The 23,028-nt window shown below is 42.4% G+C and overlaps 1 protein-coding gene across 4 annotated transcripts in view; it reads right to left on the minus strand.

The window, feature by feature from the left end:
* The window catches only part of IRF2 (interferon regulatory factor 2), a 71,887-nt gene that overhangs the window by 25,591 nt on the left and 23,268 nt on the right, over nt 1–23,028 (minus strand). For all 4 annotated transcript variants that reach the window (XM_045018823.1, XM_045018820.1, XM_045018821.1 and 1 more), the window contains exons 2-5: nt 17,047–17,139; nt 7,423–7,522; nt 6,627–6,803; nt 3,015–3,061 (exon numbers count right to left, since the gene is read on the minus strand). In XM_045018823.1, the coding sequence (XP_044874758.1) occupies nt 3,015–3,061; nt 6,627–6,803; nt 7,423–7,522; nt 17,047–17,133 (411 nt within the window). In that variant the 5' untranslated portion in view covers nt 17,134–17,139. The remainder of the gene's footprint in view (nt 1–3,014; nt 3,062–6,626; nt 6,804–7,422; nt 7,523–17,046; nt 17,140–23,028) is intronic.

Genomic DNA, 23,028 nt, shown 5'->3' on the forward strand with positions numbered 1-23,028 from the left:
ATGGGGGGCTCGCTGAGTCTCTCCTGATGAAGCTGTTCCAATGTGGATAAATAATGAAACTGTAATTGGAGCTGGGGGCCCAATCTTGCTGGCCCAATGACTATTTAAATATTTATCCACAGTCATTGGGGGGAGGGGGGAAAGAATGGCTCTACAGTCCAGTGGTTAGGATCACTCACCTGGGACATGGGAGACCCTGAGTCCAGTCCCCCTGCTCCAATTTCTCTTTCACTTTTCCACAGTGGGACAGATTCAGCAGGAGAGACTGAGGGAGCCCCCACATCAGAACATTCTTCTGAGAGGTAGGAGACCCCTATTCAATTCCTCTCTCCCCCTCTGCCTGAGGGAGGAAATGAACCTGAATTTCCCACATTCCAGGTGAGCGCTTTACCATAGGGCCAAAAGTTATAAGGTGAGCATCAGCAACAGAGATCAGCACCTCCTTGCATCTTTGTGCACCTATCTCTGTAAGAGGGGCAGCGCTTAGTATTCAGTTCTCATGTCAGCCTCTCCCATTAGCTAGCTTAGGTGTCTCCCTGCCTCACATACTGGCTTTTGAGAATATCATTCTAAGGTGCTAGCTCTTCCTATTCATTATATAGGGAACCTAGATGTCTAACTCAGTCTTTGCAAATTTCAGCATTGTCCCTGTGATTTTCTGAGCATCTAAAAGTTATGCACTGTGTCACAAAACCTACTCCTTTTGAGCACTCAGTCTTCTCCGTCTGTAAAGTATAGACCACGGGATTATTTCAGGCACTTTAACAGGCATCATGTCATGGAAAAGTTTCCCAGTAATCTTCATGAGAATGAAGCACTGTTTTAAAGGTGAAGTGCAAAGGTTTCGTTTAAAATAAAATAAAAATAAATAAAGAATCTGAATCATCAACAAAACACCTTTGTGGACTTGAAAATTGAAAGTGTGTTTCAATTTTCAAACAACATATTTGTAAATTAGTTATCCTTTACCTATGTGGCAGTGTCTGAATTAAGGATCACTATTACTTCTGCAATAAATTGATGGCATTCTAATAGTTGTTGAGAGGCTGCAATCGTTTTAAAACATAAACAATCTAAAATCAGCACATGCACAGTTGTTGAAATAAACCAGAATACTCTGGGATAGCATCCTGGCTCCAGCTCACAGGGGCTGGTGAGTTCTAATCTCATTGGTGTATGGGAGAGTGGGCTGGAAGCATGGACAAACAGCTTACATGTTCCAGTGTTACAGGATATAATATCCGGAAGATGCTGCTCCCAACACTTGGGGCCTACTCCTACGAATACTTATTACCAGACATAATGCCATGAGTAATAATCCCACTGACTTCACTTGAACTACTCTGGTAATGAGTGCTCAGAGGACTGGACCCATGTGAGTAGGAGAGGGGCAGCGTTTCTCGTGAATGGAGCCAGTGCTACCCCTTTTATTTATTTAGCGTTCTGACTGTAAAGGAAGTGTGTGGGGGAGGGGTTAAGATAGTGTTAGCTAGCAGTTGGCCTTGAAGGCCACCAGCTGCTGCTCCAATCAGACAGAGAAAGGTATGGGTAGAGAATTGTTTCTCTGCTGGCAATTTGCATCCCTCTGGCTGCTAATTATGATTGGCACTTACATTCAAATGAATACTGGTGGCTATGTAATCTGGATACCAGGGTTAAATAGTGTTGTCTTAAAACAATCTTAAATGCAATAAAAATACAATAAAGTAATATCTTGAAATATTAAGTATACTTATGTATTAAATGAGACAAATGCCAGCACAGGTTTTGTTTGCCTCCGCCTTCCATTGAAAACCATTGTCCAACTGTGGAGAATTTGATTCTGTGACGCAGCAGGGGAATTTTTCCTTGAATTCAATTTTAACAAGGGTGCATTTCAAAAAGAGTCTTCGAGTTCACCATGCACAAAATCCTTTCCATGCCCTTAAGGGGGCCATGGCACGCAGAGCCTGCTACGTGGAATAGCTCACACATATATAAGAACTACAGTTTCTTCTCAAAAATTCCAATTTAATTAGGGGAAATAGAAGGCCAGACCCTTCAGTACATACTCGGACAGAATTCCCACTGACTTCACAACAGCTGGTGCCAAATTCTCCTCTGGTATAAGCAGACGAAATTACCACTGACCCCAGGGACAGCTGAACCTGCTAACGGCAGGGCTGAATTTGGTCTCTCTTTAATAGGGAGTGGCAGGGAAGTCAGGGGTTGCTCATTACTGCACGCTGCTACAACTCATACACTACAAAGGAGCTGTTACTGTGGCCACAGATTTCAATGACAGCTCTGCCTGAGAAAAGGTTGCAGGATTTGCCCCATGTTCTGCTAATGATTTGAGACGGTAAACTTTGTTTTCAGTTATTTTTTCTGAACAAGATTTCTGATTTATTTCTGGTTTACAGCCTAGTCCTGCTAACATTTACTCTGGAGCATGCGTCAGAGTCTCTCTAATGACTTCAATGGAACTACTCCAGCTAGGAAGCACAATACTTGCTAGTGAGAATTGGCGAGTTCAGGCCCATAGTATGTTTTGGCAGGAGCTCTGCGCTCAGTTCCAGGATGTGCAAAGGAGTCATGAACACAGACTGCAACTCTATTAGAGCTACCGTTCTTACCTAAATACAAACTAATTTCCAACACAACAGCATCACAAATTAATTACACAGGGTATTGTTGTTGCCTAGGACCATTCCCTACATAGTTATTTTATTTCTATCAACACAAATGTACATTTGCTAAATATATCCACAAGCTGACTGTTTTCCAATATCCAGCTGCAACACAAAAGCTAGTGCTACTCTCATCACATCAGCCACAGTTGCAACGATCATCATGTTAAAGAAATGCAATGTGTGCCATTCAAAGACGTAAGGCAACAAACCACAGGCAAAGAAAGATGGCAGAATGGACGACAAGTAGCTTGGATATTATTTTAGAGTGGGTATAAGAAAAGTTATAACAGAATAATTGACACAAGCTAGAGTGTCACTCACTGTGAAACAGCCAACTCTTACCTTTATTTGTTTGGATTTGTCATCCTTCTCAGTCTTTGGTTTCTTTCCTGGAGCAATGGAAGGAAGGAAGTTTTGTTACAACCAACTGTGAGATGAACAACCAATCAACCGCCACCTACTCCTTGGCAGAAAAAAAAAATACTAACTAGGAAATATCACTTGGTGCCTCAAAATATCAGGATCAGATAGGGATGGGAGGACTCATTATGCTTAATTTTGAGCACACTTCAGCACTGAGGGGCCAAAAAGTTCAGTTTGAATATTTTGGGTACATGGTCTGCTTTGGAAAGACTATAAAAAAGCAGCATTGATGGGGCAGAGAAGGGGAAAAAATCCAGTGGAAAAACAGGGGGAAAATGGAACACAGAGGACAGATTGAAAAACAGGGACAAAAAAAGGAGCAGAGGGGGAGAAAGCACACTCCGAATTAAAAATAAATACAGTCTATGCAGTACACCATACATAGATCGCCCACTCATTCAGCCTAGCTTGTAGGCGGGAGGCATTAAATGGCCCCAGGTGTGCAGGAGCAATTTATACAGTGGGGGTGCTGAGAGCCATTGAACCACATTGTAAATCCTGTATGTGATGGAAACCACTTCAAGCCAGGGGGTGCAGCAGCTCCCCTAGTTCCAGCACCCATGAATGGCCTTTTTTTTCCTAATATGTATTACAAGGTTCCCTTTAGTTAGAAAAACAAGTTTGTTTGAATGTAATCACACTTGGAAAAAAAACACATGAATTTCAATTAGAATGAGAATGATTTGTGAAATCACACTTGTTTTGAGAATCCAAATAGTTTACCATATTCACAAAACCTTGAACCCCATGAGATTCAGCCATCCCTTGTACTGGGACACTGAGCATCACTGTGAATTAAAAATCCGTGCAGTCAGTTTCTTTTGCCCCTACTTGTGCCTCAATTTATTTAAGAGACAGAGCAGGAAGGTGGCAACACATTATGAAATTACAGACAAAGCCCTGTGTATTCCAGAATCAGCTCTGTGCTCCAGAAACTCATGTGTCATTTTGAAGACAAGTTATGTTTCTAGCCTTTATAACTATGAAGAGAACCTTACAGATTTGAATGACATCTAACTCAGTGCATCAAGGTATGCCAGAGTCTATAAAATGCTTAATAATAATGGAGATATATCCATCTCCTAGAACTGGAAGGGACCCTGAAGGGTCATTGAGTCCAGCCCCCTGCCTTCACTAGCAGGACCAAGTACTGATTTTGCCCCAGATCCCTAAGTGCCCCCCCTCAAAGATTGAACTCACAGCCCTGGGTTTAGCAGGCCAATGTCAAACCACTGAGCTATCCCTCCCCCCATCATAGGTGGGTGACACCCAGTAACTTTAAAACCAATTATCTGCTGTGCCCAATCTGCCATACATAGCTCAGTCTAGTCCTTCCCCTGTAAGTGCCAGGTTCCCTGTCTTTCTCCTCCAGTCACACTCACCTTACCAAGTACAGCATCACCTCAGCCACTCCTTGCCTTTCAACCACCACTGGGAGTGTTTGGCTGCAGGTAGCATGAGGAATGGAAAAAGGGGGAGGGCTTGTGCTTGATAATAGTGGAAGGAATGTTTGGCATGGGAATCTCTGATTGGGTGGAGAAGAAGATAGAGGGACTTGGGGATTACAGCGGACAAGAAGCTGGATATGAATCAGCAGTGTGCCCTCGTTGCCAAGAAAGCCAACGGCATATTGGGCTGCATTAGTAGGAGCATTGCCAGCAGATAAAGGGAAGTGATTATTTCCCTCTACTCAGCACTGGTGAGGCCACACCTGGAGTATTTTGTCCAGTTTTGGTCCCCACTACAGAAGGGATGTGGACAAATTGGAAAGAGGCCAGCAGAGGGCAATGAAAATGATTAGGGGGCTTGGGCACATGACTTATGAGGAGAGGCTGAGGGAACTGCGGTTATTTAGTCTGGAGAAGAGAAGAGTGAGGGGGGATTTGATAGCAGCTTTCAACTACCTGAAGGGAAGTTCCAAAAAGAATGGAGCTAGGCTGGAGTCAGTGATGGCAGATGACAGAACAAGGAGCAATGGTCTCAAGTTGCAGTGGGGGAGTTTAGGTTGGATATTAGGAAAAACTATTTCAGTAGGAGCGTGGTGAAGCACTGGAATGGGTTACCTAGGGAGATGGTAGAATCTCCATCCTTAGAGGTTTTTAAGGCCCGGCTTGACAAAGCCCTGGCTGGGATGATTTAGTTGGGGTTGGTCCTGCTTTGAGCAGAGGGTTGGACTAGATGACTTTCTGAGGTCTCTTCCAACCCTAATCTTCTATGATTCTAGGGGCAGAGTGGCCAACAGGAGCTGTAAGTGCCTAGTGGCAGATAGGAGTAGAGGACTCAGGCAGGGAACCTGGAGCAGGAACTCTGAACGGTGTAGGATGTGAAGCAGACTGCAGAGGAGCACTAGCTCTAGGGGGTGTATTTTCTGTTTTCTTTGAGATTCCTAGCCACTATCTATTTATGAAGAAAACATAACTAAAAAAAAAACACAGAAAAAGGTATGTCCACATAGACCCTAGCTAATTTACACTCTGCATGTACCATATTTCTGCCACAGAATCCAACCAAGAGTGGGTTTTTTCCTAACCTAATTAGCCAGCAGGCAGCAAGATGTCTGCCTCCTAATTCTGAATGAGTCTGTTAACTATAATCATCTCCACTACTTCCCTAGTCTCCTTCCATGAAAGGAGAATACCCTGATCAGACAGAAATCTCCCAGAAGTCCTAAAGAGAGGGCAGAGATGCCTCTATGATATCTTCTCCCCTATGGACACTCTATGGAGATTGGGCTATGGGAGGCTTTAAAAGGTGGAAGCATGGGTGAGAGGAAGGCACCATTCTCCATGGCTTTCCCACGTCCTATAAGGTGGTAGATATCTGTGCCTAAATTAATGTTTCTTGAATAATCCACATCTGCATCTCTTTCAGGAAGAGTTTTTTTGTACAGGCAAAGGGGGGGAGCAGGGCTGGAGGGAAGGATCTGCTACAAAGCACAGATCTCCAACCTATGCATGTATACCTGTTCCAGTGCTAAGTGCCACCCAGTAGGACACTTAGTCAGTATCTTGATAGGATGGGGGGAAATGTCAGTTTGTTTCTCTTTGGGAGTAGAAATGAAATGATTGTAACACTGTAGAAGTAGACTGGTTTTTCCCTTTAAAATGTAGTAAAAATCAGAACTTTCATGTCTCATCTTGACCAGAACAGTTTCCTTTTTGCACCAAATATGAAACAGACTAGATATCTGGGATCAGAGCCGCAGATGCTAATTGATAGGGCTCTATTGTCTTCAATGAAGCTAAACCAATTTATACCAGACACTTGATCTTCAGACATCACATCCTGCGTAGCCTTTCTCTTTCAAAAAAGTCTATTATCCCTTTAAATGAATGCAGTCTGTCTATTTTTTCATGGAAAGTTTCTAGATTCAGGGAATATTTTGGATAAATACATGTGACTTCACAGAAGCCAAGGTACAACAGCAATATTGTGCAGGTCTCAGATTCTGGAGTAGAAGTCTCCATCATCAAATTAAGATCCAGCTAGGTACCTAACACTGATTTCATGTTCATGGGTCCCTTCGTCTACCTTTTTTGGAAGGCCTTTCGGATAAGGGTAGCATCCTGTAAACCCTGAAGGCATTGTTTCCTTTCTTTATACTTTTGTCTTTGACTTCTTCTATATCAGGCAAGGAGTTCATAGCACATCGGAAGTTTGCCTTCCATGTCTTTGGATCAGGTTTATCTACTCCTGGTTGAAATTTTCCTAACAAGCAAGAAAATAAAGAAAGTTAGGTACATATTAAACATTTTTTCAAAGCCCAGGGAGAGTTAGTAGCACTATGAGTTAGTGTCAGTGCACTCCTTTTGATTCTGGAGGCACAAGTTCAAACCACAGTTTAGGTTGCAAGAGAAGGCTCATTTGGTGATCTCATTTTCATGCACATCTCTAGAATATATGATTGGCAGCTTCTTCTCAAGAAAGGCCCCGAGCTAGTATAGGTGTTGTGGATCAGATGCAATGCTACAGTAGTGCGAGTAAGCTTTTACAGCACTTACCTTTATTATGCCTGGTTCAAACCTGTATTAAAATTTAAGAGCATAAGGGCTGCTGAGCCGTCTCTACTCCCACTGATTTTGAACCAATTTTGTTTCCATTTTGGTCAATGAAGTTTCACTGTTGTCTTCAATGGAAGCAAGATATGGCCCCTCAATAAAGTTAGGAGAGTACCAAGGATGTCGCAAGAGGTACTCAGCATCTCACAGATTCAGGTCCTTAAATTCATTCACCGCATTTGCAAAAGCGAACAAAATTAAAGGGAAAATCTCCGGGAGAAACACAAAGGCAAACAAAATCTGGTCCGCAGAAATGAGAGTTCCAGTACCTGTGTGAATTGCCCAGTTTCTAAATAAAGGAGCATCTTTTTCAACATCCCACCCATGTCGTGCAGCATGCATCCAGGGAATCTGAAAAATCTTCTTCTCCTGGAAAGAAAAACAAACACTGATTGACTCAGATTTTTTGAGGACTTTAATCCACTCATTTAAAAACACATCTACAGTTCCAGCATCTGCAAGTATTTTGTTTAATTTGCTCCCTTATGGTACAATCCTGCTATTGCTGAAGTCAATGGCAAAACATCCACTGGCATCAGAGGAAGCAGGATAGAGCCCTAAGTTTGTGAAACCTTCAGATGCCCCTTAATTAGGTGACCAGATAGCAATTGTGAAAAAACAGGATGGGGGTGGGGGGTAATAGGCGCCTATATAAGAAAAAGTCCCCAAAAACGGGACTGTCCCTTTAAAAATGGGACATCTGGTCACCCTACCCTTTATGGACTAAAATTGGGCAGGTTTCCAAGATGACACATGTATAACACATGCTGCACCACACATTTATAAATATTCAAATCAAGGCACTTTTGGCACTGCAGAATTTTTTCTTTTTACGATTAGAAATTTGTATGAAGATAAACATGCATAGGACCAAAGCTAATGACGTCGTTGCTGAGGGCAGGAGGGTGAGGGGCTTAAAATTTAGCCTATGAGGCACCAGCACAGTAGGAGATGATGACATCTAAAATTGGGTGAGGCAAGCAAATCAGACACAATAACACAGTGAAATGTACAAGACTCCTTCACAGCAGGAATCAAAGGTCATTAAGGAAGCAGGATGCAAAAGAGGAGGGACTAAGGATCATTTTAGTATCTCAGTACAGAACAGAAGAATGTACTCTTTCTTTAGGGCTCTGAAGGTTACATCTAAGAACATTGTGATCAATGCATTATATACATTTCTATGAAATAATCTAAAAATTAACAAACTGTAGCTCGTGAGGTCTTCTCTTCTTCCTGCAGCGCCACTTTTTTTCCTTCTCTATCTGTCTCTCCTCCTAGTCTACGTCCCATATGTATTCTCTCTCAGATGAATATTTCTATAAAAGTAAAGTTTTACTTTTTTTCTTTTCTCATCTCTCAGTGATATTTTCTTTTTCTGATTCTGCCTTTTACTTCAGCTTCTGACTCCATTCAAACTTTTCTCTCTCTTGTTTGTTAGGAGCATATAGTTATGTTCATTTTTATTCTTCTATTCTCGTCTTTCTCTCTCTTCCCTTTAATTTGGTAAAAGCAGAAGCAGTGATGTCCATTTCTCTCTCTCATCATTCTTCCCACTCGTTCTCTATACATAGGCCATGTCCTTTCATTTATTCTCTTTGCCTCATTTTCTCCCCTGCAAAACAGTGATTGGTCTGAAAAGAAGCTCTCCTCCTTCCCCAGCTATAACTGATCATATCTAAGGTGAAAGCCCACCCCCACTGTGCTCGGGTCCGAAGCATCACTGCATACAAACCCAGCAAGGACAGGCCCAAAGCTTTAATGCCTGTCAGCACTATCAGTGCTCCCAACCAGCACCGTCCTGGTAGGAAGCACAAACAGCACTGCAATGCAAGACACAGCAGTAATGGTTCAAGTCAATGATTTAGCAATCCCTAGCTCCAGCTCAATGCTTCCCTGAACCTTTTCTCCAAGCACATTCCCTGTGATAATACACAATGTGTGTGTCATGAACTAAGAGGAGTATCAAAGGGAGAGATGGTCATGCAGCAAGAGGGAATATACTCAAGTGAATCAACAAAGCAATACTGAAACCAAAAGAACCGATGGAGAATGAATGAAACGAGGCAAAAACACTATAAAAGTTTGGGGCCAGATGTATTTTCTAAACATCATTTCAAAATTGTTGTGAAAATTCATCAGCCTAAGCATAAAATTCCATTTGCCTACATTTAACTTAACAACAATGAAGATATTAATAATATATTTCTTGCCAGTTAACAAAATATTTGCCCCAGATGAGTGAATGGATTTTTGCAAGGCTAGTTTAAATATATAATTATCCTCTTCTTTTCTTTGCGTAATATTTATTATGCACCTTCTACATTAATAAAAGATGGGTTTGAGCCTGAGAGATGTTTGAGCATGTTGAAGATGGCAGTAAGTACACTTTACGGAAATGTCTTATACAATCTAACAGGGATGAAACCAACGGTGTACTACAGAAAATTAATCAAGTTCTCTAGGTTTTTATATTAACGTCTATATAATGTAAGAGTGCTTATATTCATAGATTCACAGCCTTTTAAGGCCAGAAGGGACTATTAGATCATCTAGTCTGCAGGGGTGTTGGAACAATTTGTATAGCGGGAGGCTGAGAGCCTTTGAGCCAAACTATAAACTCTGTATATGATAGCAACCACTTCAAGCCCTTAGTGGATGCTGCCGTTAGTCTGATGTTCGTCTGACCTCCTGCATAACACAGGTCCTTACATTTCATGCAGTTACTCCTGCATTGCACTCAATAACTGTGTTTGATTAAAGCACATCTTCCAGAAAGGCATTCAGTCTTGATCTAAAAACATCAAGAGATGGTGGTTAATTACCGTCACTGTTGGAAGTGTTTGTCTTATTTCCAATTTGAATTCCTCTGACTATGTACAGTGGAAAAACTACCTCCCTATTCCTGCTCACTACTCCCCTGTTTATACATCCATGGATTGCATTAGCCCTTTGTGCCACAACATCTCACAGGAAGCTCACATTGAGTTGCTTCTCAACTAGGGCTAGAGGCCCTGGTTTTGGAAAATTCGAAATAACATGACATGAAATGAAAATCAATGTATAAGAAGAAAAACCAAAAAACTCCCCTGCAGCAATGACTCCTATCCTCAGGACCGGGCCCAGCTCCCTGCTCTGGGCATTGCAACCTGGCATGTGGGGTCGCAGCACCACTCAGTTTTGGTAAGTGGTGCTGCGACTTGGCACATGGGGTTGCAGCACGACTCAGGATTGGGCCAACCACCTGGGCCAAACCTGAGTGGCTCTGCCATCCCATACAGCCGGGTGCAATGCCTGGTGTGGGAAGGTCTGGGCCCAGCTCCACAGGACAGGAGCTGCTGCTGCAGGATGAGCTCGCTCACAGCGCCGAGAGTGAGGAGCCAGGCCCAGCTTCATGGGACAGGAGCTGTAGGAGCCGTCACTGCAGGATGAGTGCAGGGCAGGCTCGCTCGGCAAGCCCCCTCCAACTCCCACCACCCCCACTCCTCAGAGTTAGGGCCTGACCCCATCCAAATTGCCTCCCGCTTCCACGCCACCTCCCCCCCCCAGAGCAGGACCCAATCCCACAAAGACTTCCCACCCTTGGGGGCAAGACCCACTCCCCCATCCCCACAGATGAAATGAAATAAAACAAAATCCTTCCCCCCCCCGCCCCCCAAAATATATATATATATATATATATATTAAAAGCAAGAAGAATTTCACAGGTCTCTAACTCTTATTCTGGAATCCTTTCCACAGTCACTGCTTTGCAGGACACAGCCCCCTGTTCTGTAGATATGGCCTGCACTCCTTGTTCCCAGGTGTATAACTTTCCATTTGGCTGTATTAATACACATTTTGTTTGAACAGACCCAGCTACCTTACCAAGCAATCCAGATTGCTCTGTTTGACTGCTCTGTTGTCCTCATTATTTACCATTCCATCATCAATCTTTGTGTCATCAGCAAAGTTTATGAGCAGTGATTTTACATTTACTTCCATTCTATAGGATGGTTCATAAAAGCCCTATAGGAATTGTCATGCTGACTAAGATCACTGGTCCATTTGTCCAGGATCTTGTTGCTAACAGCAGTCAGTACCTAACACTTCAATCTTCAAAGAAAGGTGCAAGTAAACTTTTAGTTGTCAGTTATGTAACAGTCTGCCTGCAGGGGAAAGTTCTTCCTAACTGCACTCAGTTTGTGGCCTGAAGCATGAGGATTTATATCATGTAAGGTAAAAATCAATCCTATCCAATATAACCATAGATGTGCTCATTAGTCAGAGAATCGTCTAATCTATTCTTGAAGCCTACTAAACTCCTGACTACAGTGGTATCAGTGGCCACAAGTTCCACATGTTAAATATGGGTTGGATACCAGAAATAACCCTTTTTCAATGTGAAACACGTCTTTTCAGTTTCATTGAAAGCCCTTGTGAACAGGTGGCTGCAACCATCTGTTCTAAAGCAAAATCCACATTGAGTGGAGTCAAAAACTCACTTTATCCCTTTCCTGGAGTTTGCTTTGTTAATGAAGACATAAAACATAAACAATGACAAGCCTCTTCCTCAAGCTTGGCTGCACCTAGAGGTCCTACTGCAGAATTGCTCAGCCCATACTATCTTCTCTCTTGCTGGGCAGCCACTTTCACAGCCCTCAGAGATGCCTTGGGGAGAGGTAATGAACCACCTGCCTCAATGAATCAGCAGAACCTACTTAAACCTTGCCCATCAGGATCAATGGCTGGTAAGAAGGTGATATCTTCAGCAAACATTGTCACCCTGGGACAGTCCCCTTGTTCTTGCAGTATGAAAAAGTGTAACTAGAGCCCCCAGTTTATGTTATCTATGCTCTTTGTTATATTGTACCCATCTATGATCCCACTTACCAATCACTTTTCTTGACAGTCGCAGTCTTTTCACATAGAAATCTCCCTTGCATCTAATAACTATCATCACCCAAATCTGAATCACTTGTATTTCTGCTTCATATTTTTTAAGACCAGAACTGAACACAATATTTCAGGTAACAGCATACCACTGATTTATATAATAGCATTATATCATCAATGTTATTTTCCATCCTACTCCTTATACATCCTGCCATTGTCTTTTGTTTTGACAGATGCTGAGCACAGGCTTTTATTGAGCTTTCCAAAATGATGCCCTGAATTACTACAGTTAATTTAGAACCCAGCAATTTCTATTAAAATTCAATGCAACTCTTCCATGGAAAAGGTGATGCTCTCTCATTTGTGTTGACAATTCCAAAGATTATTGGCCCTGCTCAGTCACGTACTGTACACACAGTATTTTGTCTTTCAGGCATTTATGCAGGATGCTGAATCTCATTGGGGATAAATGAATCAGGCTCACTGTAATCTTTAGAAAATGTAGAACAAATATGTGAATCAAACTAACTAACTACAATAGAACCTCAGAGTTATGAACACCAGAATTACAAACTGACCGGTCAACCACACACACCACATTTGGAACTGGAAGTGTGCAATCAGGCAGCAGCAGAGACCAAAAAAAAAAGCAAATACAGTACTGTACTGTGTTAAACTTAAATTACTAAAGAAAGTAAAGGGAAAGTTTAAAAAAAAGATTTGACAAGGTAAGGAAACTGTTTCTGTGCTTCTTTCATTTAAATCAAGATGGTTAAAACCAGCATTTTTCTTCTGCATAGTAAAGTTTCAAAGCTGCATTAAGTCAATGTTCAGTTGTAAAGTTTTGCAAGAACAACCATAACATTTTGTTCAAAGTTATGAACATTTCAGAGTTATGAACTGCCTCCGTTCCCAAGATGTTCATAACTCTGAGGTTCTACTGTAAAGCAGTGTAATAAAAATTGCTAACACCACATTCGGTTGGAGACATCAAAGGAAAAGTAGAAACAGGGCTTGCACTCTGGCAACAAACTAGAAAAGGAAAACAACTTTGAAGACTTAATGCTCTCTTGCTATGTTGTCACAACAGGTAACAACAGAGCATGAGGTCAGATCTTTCCTAACTAGAGAGTTGCAAGGCAAGTTTTAAATAGGCGGTATCTGTCTCGATGGTAATATCCCAAACATGTGCAAAGAGCCGAGTGCTTCAATTCCTGCTCTTGTTACAGATCCTCTGATTGCTCCCAGCCCCATGCCTGTCACTGCAGCCCTTCTCTCCAGCTGCATTAGGGACACTACCCCACCCTCAGCTCTGCATATCACACACCCCAACTTTGTCTCAACAGAAGGGTGAACAACCACTGCCCTTCCGCCACTCATGCTGACAAAATTTCTGCTTGCCCTGGCTGAGCCGGCAAATGGATTTTTCAAGTCCAGTACACAGGAATCATTTCATCTACCACTGAAATGTGGCCACTTCTAGAGTGGAACACAGTAACTATTTAACTGTGCACAGTAACCTTATGCAGCAGGACAGGACAGGAAGTGAAGAAAAAACTTCTCCATTTGAAAGTGCAGGGAGCATTTAGGTAAGTAAAATGTAACTACTTGAGATGCCATTTAGCCAACATAATATTGTGTATGAAAACTGACAATATTCCCCATGAAAGTGAACTATGAAAGTCCCAATACTGAACTTTTAAGGCTTTACATTTAATACAACTTAAAAGCTGTGTATTGTAGTAGCAGGTGTACTGTTTATTCTACGCAGATTCTTTTCTTTACCATGAATCATTGCAGAACTATGGTTAAAAAAACCCAGCACCTAAACCCTACAACTTCTACAATTGGCAAACCATAGGTTTAGTGTATAAACAAAGCTGTGGGTGCAAATGATACCATTTCATTAAGGCTACGAGTCTGTCACAAATTCCTTGATTTTATGAGACCTCTTTGACTTCCTGAAAATTCCAGTAATTCAGCCCCAGGCAGTGGGGCTGGGACTCCAGCCCCCCTACTACGGAGCTGGGACTTCCGTGATTTATTGTTTATTGCCCGTGTCCTGTCCATTATTTCTAATAAAAATACCCATGCCAAAATCTTTGCCTTATGTATCACAGATTGCATGTGCTGCCTTGTTTAAGGTCAGGATTTACACTTAATGACAGGAATTATTTTTGGTTTAATGACTCATTGTTGGAATGATCAGTTGCGATTAGAAACATTTTGAAGTGGATTCAGGAAGCCATTTCACATTGTAAGAGGCAACTATGAAGATATGTGAATTTTCGGGGAAAGATCAGATGCCATATAGAAGTGTAAGACCGTACGAACAGTCATACTGGATCAGATCAATGGTCCATCTAGCCCAGTATCCTGTCTTCTGACAGTGGCGTGCCAGGTGCTTCAGAGGGAATGAGCACAACAGGGCAATTTTGAGTGATTCGTTCCCTGTCGTCCAGTTCCAGCTTCTGACAATTGGAAGTTTAGGGACACCCGAAGTATGGGGTCACATTCCTGATCATCTTGGCTAATAGCAATTGATGGATCTATCCTCCATGAACTTAAGCAATTCTTTTTTGAACCCAGTTATACTTTTGGCCTTCACAACATCCCCTGGCAATGAGTTCCACAGGTTGACTGTGCATTGTGTGAAGAAGTACTTCCTTTTATTTGTTTTAAACCTGCTGCCTATTAATTTCAACAGATGTTCCTTAGTTCTTGTGTTATGTGAAGGAGTAAATAATATTTTCCTATTCACTTTCTCCATACCATGTATGATTTTATAGACCTCTAACATATCCCCCCTTAGTTGTCTCTTTTCCAAGTTGAAAAGTCCCAGTCTTTTTAATCTCTCCCTATATGGAAGCTGTTCCATACCCCTAATAATTTTTGTTGCCCTTGTCTGTACCTTTACCAGTTCTAATATATCTTTTTTGAGATGTGGTGACCAGAACTGAATGCAGTATTCAAGGTCTGAGCGTACCATGAATTTATGTAGTAGCATTATGATATTTTCTGTCTTTTTATCTATCTCTTTCCTAAAAGTTCCTAACATTGTTAGCTTTTTTGACTGCCGCTGCACATTGAGCAGATATGTTCAGAGAACTATCCACTATGACTCCAACTACTACTTCCTTGAGCGAGTAGTAACAGCTAATTTAAACCCAACATTGTGTATGTATAATTGGGATTATTTTTTCTAGTGTGCATCACTTTGCACTTAACGTTGAAGATGTAGGTCATTTAATCTGGTATTCTGATCCTGGTAGCAGCCAATGCCTTCTGCTTTCAAATTCAAATCCAAATTCAAAATATTTTATTAGCACGACATGGCCTGCCCAGTTGTGTGGTAAAATATAATGGAACAAAGAATACATTATGGTTTCTCTGCGCAAACAGCTTACGCCCAGAAGTGCCAGGGCAGATACCATTGTAACACCTTGATCTAGACAGAATAGTTGCAAATATTAAACAACTCAACAGTGTGCCTTACAGTCTACCTTGATGTACTTATGGGCTCTGAATTCACAGGATTGTCTGAACAAACACACTAAGGAGTCCACTAGTTCAATAGAGAGGTCTTCTCAGTGCAGAGAAAACAAAGCAAATAGGTTTTTTTGGTGCTTTAAACAAGGATGTGAAACATAATATAGAAAATGCTACGACAGTACTGGGTTGAACAGTGGTATGCCTGCATCTGGAGTACCGTGCCCTGTATGGACAGTCTTCCTTTAAGAAAGATTCAGCGGAGAATGAACATTTCCAGAAATGGGCAATGAAGATGATCCTAGGTATGGAAGAAGTGACATATGACTGACTACAGACAGCAAAGGAGAAGATTCAGTAGAGGCCTGAACATAGTATTCAAATTACAAAGGGAACTTTCAAAACTGATCAGTCCCTCCTTTTTACTGTGGCCCATAATACAAGAACCAGCACACTCAAGATTAGGAGGCAGCTAATTTGGGTATAGATAAAAGAAAATATTTATTTACCCAGCATAAAGTCACAGCATGTGAAATTCAATGCTGCAGGAGGCTATTGAGACAAAATATTATGGATGAATTTTAAAAAGTACCTGATAATTTTGTGACCGCTAGCATTTACAGTTATGCAAGCTATGATAAAAATAATAGAAACTAAATATCATGCATCAGTTCAAAAGCAGATCACATAAACAACAAGTTACTACTGGAAACGGTACCAAACTAACTGGATCACTGTCTGACCTTGAATGGCAAATCCTACATTTCTATACATCAGAACATGCCTTAATTACGTGTATTTTCCATGCCTTTAAATGACAAATTAGCACACCATGGCTGAAAATAACTGACTCGCGCTTTTATATGTGATAAATTAATATTTTTCATAGTAAGAATACATGTGATTTTACTTGGGTTTTTTTAGGCCTTACATTTATTTGAACTTTTTAAAAATTAGCTCAAGAAAACCATTTCTCCAATGTTCTGTGGCTTGATCCTATATTCTCTGAATATCTTAACCTCCCACTGAGAGTTCTGGGTAAGTACGGAATGCTGATCGCGACTTATATGGGAAAAGACACCCATTACCCTTCTAAGTTCTACCATACGGCCTGTAACAATAAAATCAAGTGAGTATCCATGCTCCAAGCAGGGATCAGCATATCAGCTCAGGGGTTAATGCAGAATAGACTGTTACAGTTCAGAAGAGCATTCTGCTCAAGTCCCACTGCAGCTGCTTGGCTCTGCACTTTGTTCCCAGCGTAAAGCAGTGGAGTTTCCATAGCACCTGCTCCCACAAAAGAAGACAGAGGAAGAAAAATGATTTTTAAAAGAGTCACTGATCTGATAAGCAAAAATAGCTCCTCAAATCCTGAACGCGGGGCTAGAAGAACAGGTTCAGCAAGAACAGCTCACCTCTGTCTACCCTCATTGCTTTGCCTTACAGGAAGCCATGAGAATTAGATCTAAGGAACCAAACCTCAGACCCTGCTACAATTGATCTGTTTATCAAATATGTACAAATCTTACCTTATTTAGCCATTTTAACCCTGGTATTGCGTTTGAATTTATTTGGTCTTCCAGCCATGGACGCATCCGCATTCTTTCCACAGGCATCGTTACCTTAATAGAAGAAGATGAAGAAAACGAGGGACAGTGTTACAGTTACTATAACTGTGTCATAGGCAGAAAATTAGATTTTTTTTTCTTAGCGATAACAGGCAAATTTGAATTGTTTATTTTAAAAGTGTGTGAACACAGGGCTGGTAAACAGCATCTGACTGACAGTCCTTGAGATGTTCTGCTTATCCACCCATCAGGTCCAGCACAGACAGCAGCAGTGAAGCTTTCCCAGGCCTCAACTTTGATCTTGTGGCGGTATCACCTCTAAACTAAACGAACAGTTCAATCTCTTATTTAGTCAGTCCTCTATCCCTCTGGGAGGGCTGTTTCTGTAGTGTGGATACCTGCCCACCAGGGACTTGCCTGAGCCTCCCAACATGTTTTACATTGTAGCACAGTATCCAGCTAGCATGGGGGATATGGATTTCACTGGAATAATTGGACGTTCAGATAATCAAGAGGACAGGAGCCATTCAGCTGTGGGGTGGCCTCCCCCATGGGAGTGGGCTCTTCCTCACAGTCCTGGCTGGGGATGTCTGTTCTACCCTGCTCACTCACTCCTGTGACAGCGGGACTGCGGAGGGCTTCTGGCGCTGCCGCAGGGCCAGTGACTCCTGATCCCTGCAGTCGCAAGGTGCAGGGGAAGGCTGTGATCCTGACAGGGCAGAGCAGAGACATCTGGCCAGGACTCTGTTCTGTCCTGCCAGGACCACAACCTTCCCTGTACTTTCTGCCTGCAGGGATCAGATGTCACCACGCAGGTGCCATTCAGCAGCAGGGTGGCATCCTCCACTGCTGGCACCGGTGCTCTCTGCTCTATTATCCAAACCTCTGCATTACCAAATCCCTCCTTTGTCCCCCTGCAGGAGATACATGCTGCAGAGAGCATGCGTCTCAAGTATCTCATGATGGAGGACAAAGAAGAGATTTGAATAATAGGGTTTTGTATAAATGGGAGAATACTGTAATTCACTGGGCAACCATCAGGTAGCAATTGTCACTCTACCTGAGGGCAAGCTGGGTCTCCCTGTCCCATTACCAACCCCTTGAGCCATCTAGTCCCTGATTTTTTTAGCAACCATTTTACAGTTTAAAATACATAGGAATCAGTGCTCTTCAAGCCTCTTGCCTGTATCTCACTGTAGCTAGTTTAGACCCAAACTTGCTTCTCTCACACACCACACAAACTTGATGTTGTTTCATTGTTTGTACCTGTAAATTATTCACACCAGAGTACAAAGTCTTGAACCTGCTAAAGAAAACTTTAACCTATCCCAGGCATTTCTGAGGTGCCAATGACCATGAGATCTAGATATTAGATACAGATTTAAGAGTCACGTTAAAACTGTTAAGGAGCCTGCAATCAATCACTTCCATGTTCAAAGACTTTTACTTGGGTTTTTTCACCCCAAATTCCTCCCCCTTCTCTGTTGGCTCTTTATGTCAAAAAGGAAAGAACTTTGCATTACTTCCAGCTTCCCTACTCTGCTATTGTGCTGCACTTCATCACACTTTTAAAGGGGCCAGAGCCATATATTTGAAAGTGGACAGCAATCGGATTAGTGTAAATGGGTTTGCTCTTTTTCCTATGGGATTACAAATATCAGGCTGACTAACAATTAAGGTTTCCTCTCACTGCCCAAAGGAGATATGTTTACTGAAACCACTGGGGAATTACGTTTAAAATCTGAGGGCAAAATATGGCTTTTTAAAATGTTTAGCAAACAGAAGCAAATTTATAACAAGCATGATCACCATCAGCTCTTAGCAAACATACTATTACCTTGGAAGGGCTGTGTAGAGCAAGCCACAAAATGTTTCAGCCTCAGCCTTCTTTACAGTCACTAACTACCATGACTAAGAACTTCAAAATAACAGAGAAAATTAATAACTGTTTAGCCCTGTCAGCTTCAGATATGAAAAAAATAACCAGAAACTGACCATAGCCAAATCATAGACTCATAGAATATCAGGGTTGGGAGGGACCTCAGGAGGTCGTCTAGTCCAACCCCCTGCTCAAAGCAGGACCAATTCCCAACTAAATCATCCCAGCCAGGGCTTTGTCAAGCCTGACCTTAAAAACCTCTAAGGAAGGAGATTCCACCACCTCCCTAGGTAACCCATTCCAGTGCTTCACCACCCTCCTAGTGAAATAGTGCTTCCTAATATCCAACCTAAACCTCCCCCACTGCAACTTGAGACCGTTACTCCTTGTTCTGTCATCGGGTACCACTGAGAACAGTGTAGATCCATCCTCTTTGGAACCCCCTTTCAGGTAGCTGAAAGCAGCTATCAAATCCCCCCTCATCCTTCTCTTCTGCAGACTAAAAATCCATGTACAAAGTTTCAGTCTTCGTGTCAGAGACCTGCCAACAAAGCTGGCATGTGAGTCACAGCAAAGCAGGCTCGCCTGCTCACATGGTATGGTGCTTTGAAGAATGTCTGCAGAACAGGAACAGTATCTCTGAGTTCATGTAGAATTCAGAACCAGGAAACGTACGCATCTTAAGCTGTGCTCAGGGCTGATTCACTGAATCCTCTGTGACAGAAATGACAGAACTGTTTGGACTGAACCCTAAATGCAATATCTAGCTTTCCCGCAAGTCAACTGCATGTTTTGTTTATACATCAGGGACAAGATGCAGCCCAGGAGAGCCTTAAAAGTAGCCCCCTTACAGACACCATCTCCCCAAAACTGCAGCATGACTAAAGTTGAGCAACTGAAAATTTCTGTTGCTGGTGAACTCAACCAACCGCATTTTCTATTAATCTGTCAAGGAAAGCACAAGCAAATATTGTGGTTGGGTGCATTTCTTCATGTAAACTATGTAAATATATCCTGGTGAGGTGCAATGCAGCCCTCAGTGTTCCAAGCTTGGGCACTGAAGCTCAGCAAGAGGACATATTGTATATGTTTGCGTAAAAGCGAAAATATCCAGGACAAAAATTGCAGGCCTACTTTTGGGGAACTAATTAGTTAATAGGCAAAGAAGAGGGAGCCTATCAGCATCCTCAAGGGAGAAGCAGCTAATTTCACTTGACGTGCCCAGCCCTCAGCCTGGTAATACAGTGAGTTCCACCTTGGGTCTAGCCAGGAGAAGAGATGCAGCTGCCAACACCACTGCTCAAGAGAAGCTGGTCTTGCGTGGGATGGAAGTGCAGAGTTGTGTGGCTCTCTCTTTTCTCCAATCGAGATGAATGCCCCCAGGGGGGCCTCCCTGCTTTTCCTCTGCAGGTACAGTGCTCTCTTCTCTTCTCCAGAGTAGGGATTTTCCAAGGCAGAACTCTATCTGCTATTGGTAGCATATACAGTATCAAGTATATAAGGCCACACCCACTCAGTCTGATCAAAGGTCTTTAGGAGAGAGGATTTAAGGCCTATTTATTTCAAAACAAAAAACAAAACACCAAAACCCTCCAAATAATGTCCAGTTGGAGGAGATTGTGGGCATTGTCTGGGATACATTTCCACAGAGGAGCAAGCACAGGCACTATTAAAGTTCTGTTAACCAAAATATATACGAGCCCAGGCAATGCTCTCAGAGGCAATGTTCAGAGTTCTGCTATAGAAAACAAAGCTGTAACATTTTCAGAAACATCTCCAGGCAGTTCTTTCTCAGAACCAGAACACTGACCACATCTGATATGACAGAATGTTGTGGTTTCTAAAACAGCTGCATGTCCACCACTCCTTTACACAAAAGTACAGTATTAACACAGGATTAATTTAGCTCAGGTAACAAATAATTTATATATAGAAAAATTACACTAAGGGATTGGTACTGGTGCATAGTTAGAGTGGAAAACAAAATCAGGAAATATAAAAGTTAAGTTTCTACTGTAATATTAACTAGGCCATAAAATGTCATATTTTGTGTTCCTATTTTTCTTGTTAAATGTATAGTTTGAAATAATTCTGTTTATGTTATGTGCATACCATAAAAATATACAGGATGTGCAACTCAGCTAAATTAACAATGCAGTAAGAAACTTAATCTTACCAGTAAGTAATTAATCTATAGTAGGAATTTGTGGAAAATCCCTAATATAAATTCTGTATCCGAGAAATTATAGAACACTAGACACATCCTCCTCTTCCAACAGGTAACTCTCTTCGTGATGACAAAGTAACTTCATGGAATCTCATAGGGGGAGGCTGGGTGTTTTTAGAGAAGGGTCCATAACTCTACAATTTGCTTCCCCCATAAGTGTCGGAGCCTGTATTTGGGGACCTTTAGTTCATGCTGCAAAGCTTCATCTCTTCTCCAATGCTCCAATGTTTGTTTTATTACTTTTTTTTTTGTACATGTGCCTAGAGCTTCCAATGGGAGCACTTTGAAGCCAAATCAATCAATAATGAATGGGAAGGCCACTTTGTGTCATTTAGGTAATTAAAGCATGCAAAGAACTTTGAAATCCTTCAATGAAAGCAGCATAGAAGTAGAAAGTACTATTGCCTGTCATAGCTCCAGCCTGGCCTCACCCCTCATTGGAATATATCAATTTCAAAACAAAGAAATGAAAACCAGGAACTAACATGAGGCCTATGTAACACTAAGCCTGGGAAGTTCTTTCACTCTAGCCTTTCCCATGCCATCCCCCCCACACCCAGCCTTTGTTTAGTATTTGCACTGTAAATAGAGCAGACAAGAGATCCGTTTCACACTTTACACTAAATTTAAGGACTCAGGGCCAAATTTACAAAGGTATTTAAAGATGAAGAGGGGTTTACAAAAGCACCTACGTGCCTAGCTCCCAATGATTTCAAGTCGCATTGGCTCCACTTCAAGTCAGTGGGAGTTAGGCATCTAACTCTCTTGGGTGCTTTTGAAAATCCCTCTAGGTGCCTATCTGCATCCTTAGGCGCCTGAATACCTTTGTACATCTGGCCCCTGAGAGCTCAAGCCACCTGTAAGAAAAAGCTTCCGGACAATTTGTTGGCTCAGTTGGTACCACCTGGCACTGCTATGGGGGAGACAAGCTGGAGTACAATCTTGTTCTTAACATGCTCAGGTTGATAACTGGAAGCAGGAATGTTAGGGCTTGGCTACACTTGCAAGTTGCAGCGCTGGTAGAGGCTTTCCAGCGCTGCAATTAGTAACCGTCCACACCTGCAAGGCACATCCAGCGCTGCAACTCCCTGGCTGCAGCGCTGGCTGTACACCTGGCCGGGTTGGGGTGTAGCGATTGCAGCGCTGGTGATCCAGCGCTGCTCATCAAGTGTGGACACACACCAGCGCTTTTATTGGCCTCCAGGGAATAAGGAGATATCCCAGAATGCTTTAAACTAAATTACTCCCTTTGTTTTGTTATGCAGCCTCTCTTTGTTTTGTTGTGAACCTCCGGAGCTCCGTTTCTACCGGAGCTGTTTATCAGCTCCTGTTTGCTGTGATCAATCTGTGAACAATCAAATGAGATCCTCCTCCCTGTTGTGAACGAGCTCTGTGGAGCTCCTCCGTTGCCGCTGCTGCTATCTAAAAAACAAACAAAGCTCCTGTTTGCTGTGATCATCTGTACCTGGCTGTAAACAATCAAATAGAGGCAGGCAGGGAAACAGTGGGGAGTCCTGTTGCCTGCAGGCTGTTTGCAATTAAGAGTTAAGACTAAGGGGTCAGAAAAATGTTCTGATTTTTCAAGTCAGGAAGCTAAACACACAGTGTTGGCTCCAAAAATCCACTCTCTCTCTCCCCCCGCTCCCTGTCACACTAGACCCCACTCCACCCCCCTCTTTTGAAAAGCACGTTGCGGCCACTTGAATGCTGGGATAGCTGCCCATAATGCATCACTCCCAACAGCGCTGGAAATGCTGCAAATGTGGCCACACACCAGCGCTGGTAGCTGTGAGTGTGGCCACACACCAGCGCTGCTCCTACACAGCTGGATGACCAG

The sequence above is a fragment of the Mauremys mutica genome, chromosome 5 (genome assembly GCF_020497125.1).
Source record: "Mauremys mutica isolate MM-2020 ecotype Southern chromosome 5, ASM2049712v1, whole genome shotgun sequence".
NCBI lineage: Eukaryota > Metazoa > Chordata > Testudines > Geoemydidae > Mauremys > Mauremys mutica.